Consider the following 6,000-nt stretch of genomic DNA (forward strand, 5'->3'; position numbering starts at 1 on the left):
GTAATGGGGTCTGAGGACAGTAATGGGGTCTGAGGAAAGTAATGGGGGCCTGAGGACAGTAATGGGGGCCTGAGGACAGTAATGGGGGCCTAAGGACAGTAATGGGGGCCTGAGGACAGTAATGGGGGCCTGAGGACAGTAATTGGGTCACCGAGGACATTGATTGGGGGGACTGAGGACAGTAATGGGGCCTGAGGACAGTAATTGGGTCACCGAGGACATTGATTGGGGGGACTGAGGACAGTAATGGGGTCACAAGGACATTGATTGGGGGAACTCCGAGTGTCACACTTGGGTCACTGAGGACATTATTGGGGGGACTGAGGACAGTAATAAGGGACTAAGGACATTATTTTGGTGGACTGACAGTAATGGGGGCCTAAGGACAGTTATTGGGTCACTGAGGAAATTGTTGGGGGGATTGAGGACAGTAATGGGGGCCTGAGGACAGTAATTGGGTCAATGAGGACATTGATTGGGGGGACTGAGGACAGTAATGGGGCCTAAGGACAGTAATGGGGTCTGAGGACAGTAATGGGGGACTGAGGACAGTAATTGGGTCACAAGGACATTGATTGGGGGAACTGAGGAAAGTAATGGGGGCCTGAGGACATTAATTGGGTCACCGAGGACATTGATTTGGGGGCCTGAGGACAGTAATGGGGGCCTGAGGACAGTAATTGGGTCACTGAGGACATTGATTGGGGGGACTGAGGACAGTAATGGGGTCTGAGGACAGTAATGGGGGTCTGAGGACAGTAATTGGGTCACTGAGGACATTGATTTGGGGGCCTGAGGACAGTAATGGGGGCCTGAGGGCAGTAATTGGGTCACTGAAGACATTGATTTGGGAGACTGAGGACAGTATTGGGGGCCTGAGGACAGTAATTGGGTCACAAGGACATTGATTGGGGGGACTGAGGACAGTAATGGGGGCCTGAGGACAGTAATGGGGGCCTGAGGACAGTAATGGGGGCCTGAGGACAGTAATGGGGGCCTGAGGACAGTAATTGGGTCACTGAGGACATTGATTGGGGGGACTGAGGACAGTAATGGGGCCTAAGGACAGTAATGGGGGACTGAGGACAATGTTTAGGAGTGTGTCTATGGGAATGTTTGACTATTCTTCCAGAAGCGTATTTGTAAGGTCAGGCACGGGAAGGCCTGGCTCGCAGTCTCCGCTCTAATTCATCCCAAAGGTGTTCTATCGGGTTGAGGTCAGGACTCTGTGCAGGCCAGTCAAGTTCCTCCACCCTAAACTCGCTCATCCATGTTTATATGGACCTTGCTTTGTGCACTGGTCCAAACCATTTGGTGGAGGGGGGATTATGGTGTGGGGGTTGTTTTTCAGGGGTTGGGCTTGGCCCCCTTAGTTCCAGTGAAGGGAACTCTTAAGACGTCACCATACCAAGACATTTTGGACAATTTCAAGCTCCCAACTTTGTAGGAACAGTTTGGGGACGGTCCCTTCCTGTTCCAACATGACTGCACACCAGAGCACAAAGCAAGGTCCATAAAGACCTGGATGTGCGAGTTTGGGGTGGAGGAACTTGACTGACCTGCACAGAGTCCTGACCTCAACCCGATAGAAAACCTTTGGGATGAATTAGAGTGGAGACTGTGAGCCCTAACAACATCAATTCCCTGACCTCACAAATGCTCTTCTGGAAGAACGGTCAAACATTCCCATAGACACCCTCCTAAACCTTGTGGACGGCCTTCCCAGAAGAGTTGAAGCTGTTATAGCTGCAAAGGGCGGAGCCAACTCAATATTGAACCCTACGGACTAAGACTGGGAGGCCATTAAGGTTCATGTGCATGTAAAGGCAGGCGTCCCAATACTTTTTCCAATATAGTGTATATAGACTCCACCACGTGAAGATATCTTCAATATCAACTTGTCAATGGTTGGACTCCAACGCATTTCAACTCATAAAGAGTGTTCATCAGGGGGGAAAGCAATATTGAACCCTACGGAATAAGACTGGGATGCCATTAAAATTCATGTGCGTGTAAAGGCCGGTGTCCCAATACTGTTGACAGTATAGTGTATGCATCCATGGATGGCTGAGGTTCCAGCACAGTGACCGGGAACCAGCGTGACAGGCTCCTGGTCACGTGACCACGCCCCCCACCGCGCATTGCTACGACGCATGTTTATCTGCATATTTTGATGCGTAGCTGCACCGTTATTTTATACAATTCTGTGCCTATTCGTGTAATCCTTATTTTCTGCCCCCCCCAGGTTTATGGAAGTTCAGATTCCTGGCAAAGGTCAAGTTACGAATCCAACGGCGGTTCCAATTCCTGGGCCAACCCTCCAAAACGTGGCCGCCTCCTCTACGCCCCGCTTATCCTGGTGGAAGAAGACAGCAACATGCCCACCATCCCTTGCGCTCACTGGTATAGGGAGGAGGAGGAGGGCAAGACTCCTTATTGCACCTATACCCAGCTGTGTGTACCCGGGCAGAGGCTGACGGAGAAGAGGGGCAGTGCGGACAGCCTGGTAGAGGCGGTGAGTAGGGCGGGGCTCATCCGGAGAAGAGGGGCAGTGCGGACAGCCTGGTAGAGGCGGTGAGTAGGGCGGGGCTCATCCGGAGAAGAGGGGCAGTGGGGACAGCCTGGTAGAGGCGGTGAGTAGGGCGGGGCTCACTCGGAGAAGAGGGGCAGTGCGGACAGCCTGGTAGAGGCGGTGAGTAGGGCGGGGCTCATTCGGAGAAGAGGGGCAGTGCGGACAGCCTGGTAGAGGCGGTGAGTAGGGCGGGGCTCATCGCCTCCTGATTTGTTAGAAGTTAGCGGCTTTCCAAAGCAGACGTTACTCCCCCCCCCCCCCCGTAAAATAAGAATTTGAGTTTTAATGTCTTCCCACCCTTTGGACTTGTAGGCCATGCAGGTTCCAAAACCAGCAGAACCCTCAACTTGGCTTGGAGGCCTGAATGAGCGCCATCGTATGGATAGTACAGTAATAACAATATTGTGACATGCAGATACTTTTTTGTCTTTAAAAGGACCTACTAGTTCAGGGCCGGGGCACTGTGGTATCATGTGAGGTGGAGGGGGGATGTTTGTGTTGAGAGGGGGAATTTGGGGGGCGGCAGGGGGGGGGGGTATGAATTGTTCTATATGGGAAAATTTGGGGGCGGGGGGTGCTAGGAGTGGTGATTTAGGGGGATTTGTGTATTAGGGGAGGATGGGGGAAGAGGACTTGTGCTTGGGGGGGGGGGATATGTGCTAGTAGGGATGATTATGATTGGGCGGTATGTGTGCTAGGAAGGGATTTTTTTTTTTGGGGGGGGGGGGGTGGTAATAGTAGGGATGATTGGGCGGTATGTGTGCTAGGAGGGGAATTTTATTTGGGGGGAGGGGTTGTGTTTGGGAGGTATTTGTATTTGTGCTGCGAGGGGGATGTGTACCTGGAGGGGAAATGTATGCTGGGAGGGGGGAGTTGTGTTAGTAGGGATGATTGGGAGGTATCTGTGCTAGGAGGGGATTTTTTTTTGGGGGGGGGTGGGGTGTTAGTAGGGATGTTTTGGAGGTATTTGTGCTAGGAGGGGAATTTTTTTTGGGGGGGGGGTTGTGCTAGTAGGGATGGGGAGGGGGGGTTGTGTTAAGGAGGTATTTGTACTTGTGCTAGGAGGGGGAATTTGTGCTGGGAGGGGGGGAGTTGTGTTAGTAGGGATGTTTGGGAGGTATTTGTATTTGTGCTAGGAGGGTAATTTTTATTTGGGGGGGGGGTGTACTAGGAGGGGGAATTTGTGCTGGGACAGGACAGGCATCCTGAATATTAATGGAACTCTGGCCAATCCCCTGGGGAGGTGTGCCCAGAAGGTGGAGGGAGAGCTCATAAATTTTCTGAGAACTGGCAGCAGAGTTCCAAGGTCCAGCCTTCTGGGGGAGACCTCTGTGCTGGGGGCTCTGCCCCTGGGGGGGGTAGATAGAGAGAGAAATCTGAGGAGTCCTGTGAAGACAGAGAGGTAATTTTTTTGTTTTCTGTAATTTTGAAAGTGTAAATGATGGAAATAAAATCTAACTTTTTTTTGACATATTATAAGAATGTCTAATCTGTAATTTGATGCCTTTTGGAGATTTTTGCATCTTTCCTTGGCTTTGTTATGTACATTAATACAAATTTTTACCTGGGGTGCCCAAACTTTCCATCCCCACTGTAGGACACACGTTTTTTTTGTTTTAGGAGGTCCTACCATGCTTGGCCTTGGATTAGTGAAGGGGTTTTTGGTTTACTTACCGGTAGGTCTAAGTGGTCTGTAAGGCTTTACGAACCACTTTACCAAGCGCCTCCTCATTACTTCCCAGACCTACACCAGCCATTTCTCAACTAGGGTTCCTCCAGAGGTTGCTAGGGGTTCCTTGAGCTGTGGCCGATTGGTCTGTGACCCTAGGATCGGCCCTGTTTGGTTAGTTTGAATCCACCTTGCTATCACCAAACTTTCTCTACCAGATTTATCTGAAAGTGGTGTTTTCATTGCCAATGATGAATTTGTCTTTTTCATAGGTCTTGATCTCCGAAGGGCTGGGGCTCTATGCACGAGACCCCAAGTTTGTTGCGTTTGCTAAAAGGGAGATTGCGGACGCCTGTCATATGACGATCGACGAAATGGAGAGCGCGGCCAGCGACCTCCTAAGCCAGAGCCGTAAAGGCAGCTGGGCCGGGAGCACCACTGGACTACCTGGTGGAGAGGACGCGATGGGACAAGGGCTTTTTTACAGCGATGAAGAATCTGTGCACTGTAGAGACGAGGAAGAGCTGCGAGACGAGATGGCTTGTGTGTCCTCCTTCTGAGACTCTATTCCTTTCCGAGAGGGGAGCCCAGCCAAAGCAACACTAATGTTATTTAGCAGCTAGACGAATATGGACAACTAGCAAAGCTCCAGCCATACAATGGAGCCAAAGAGACACTAGCTTGCCTTGCTACTTCATCTAGAACTCCTAAATCTGTCGTCATGTCCCACCAACAGTGCAGGTTTTGTGGATCTACACATAAGATTGCGAAGAAATAAATATCCTTTGTAAGCTTACCAGCAAAACATGCATTGTTGGTGGGTAGATGCGGCTCTTTAATTAGGTGGTCACCTAAGGCCTCGCACTCACAGGGGCCTCACGGTCGCCTAACTTACCCAATGCATTACCCCAGTTTTGAGGGACAGGGGACCTTAACGCTGCTCTGCTCAGTCGGCGTTAAGAGCCCTGACTCAGGAGCCCGCGTCCCTAACAACCAGTAAATATCCGTGACACCACCCCTTGTGACGTCAGTGACCGAGGATGCCCTCAGTCAATGACATCACAAGGGGGCTGGTTCACCAGGTGACATCACCGGGTGGCCCCCACCCCTTAGTTATTAAAGAGCAGGATCTGGGGGCCGCCTTGTTAAAGGGGGCTTCCAGATTCCGATAAGCCCCCCTGCCCGCAGACCCCCAACAACCACCGGCCAGGGTTGTGGGGAAGAGGCTCTTGTCTTTGAATTATTTTTCCCATTATGGGCGTGAGTGGGGCCCCCATGTCAAGTTTTGCCCAAGGCCTCATAAAGCCTGGACCTGCCTCTGTGGGTGGGTGAGGCTTGTAGAAAAAATTTGGGAAACGCCAATGGAGCCAACTCCATGTCCCTTCAACCACCTCAATACCGGGCTTTTATACCACCTCTATACCGCGCCTATTCTGGCACTTCTCTCCTACATGTACAAATCATCATTCTTTTTTGCTAGAAAATTACTCAGAACCCCCCAAACATTATAAATATATATTTTTTAGCAGACACCCTAGGGAATAAAATGACGGTCATTACAACTTTTTATCTCGCACGGTATTTGCGCAATAATTTTTCAAACGCCTTTTTTTTGGGGGGAAAAAAATGGTTTCATGAATTAAAAAATAACAAAACAGTAAAGTTAGCCCAATTTATTTTGTATAATGTGAAAGATGATGTTACGCCAAGTAAAAAGATACCTAACTTGTCACGCTTTAATATTGCGCACACTCATGGA

The 6,000-nt window shown here is 50.3% G+C and overlaps 1 protein-coding gene across 1 annotated transcript in view; it reads left to right on the top strand.

The window, feature by feature from the left end:
• Nucleotides 1-5,144, top strand: part of CACNA1F (calcium voltage-gated channel subunit alpha1 F) — a 167,712-nt gene extending 162,568 nt beyond the window's left edge. Inside the window, exons 47-48 of the mRNA XM_040322711.1 lie at nt 2,246-2,515; nt 4,514-5,144. Of these exons, the coding sequence (XP_040178645.1) occupies nt 2,246-2,515; nt 4,514-4,801 (558 nt within the window). The 3' untranslated portion in view covers nt 4,802-5,144. The remainder of the gene's footprint in view (nt 1-2,245; nt 2,516-4,513) is intronic.
• Nucleotides 5,145-6,000: the final 856 nt, after the last annotated feature.

The sequence above is a fragment of the Rana temporaria genome, chromosome 9, assembly GCF_905171775.1.
Source record: "Rana temporaria chromosome 9, aRanTem1.1, whole genome shotgun sequence".
In the NCBI taxonomy this organism is placed as follows: domain Eukaryota; kingdom Metazoa; phylum Chordata; class Amphibia; order Anura; family Ranidae; genus Rana; species Rana temporaria.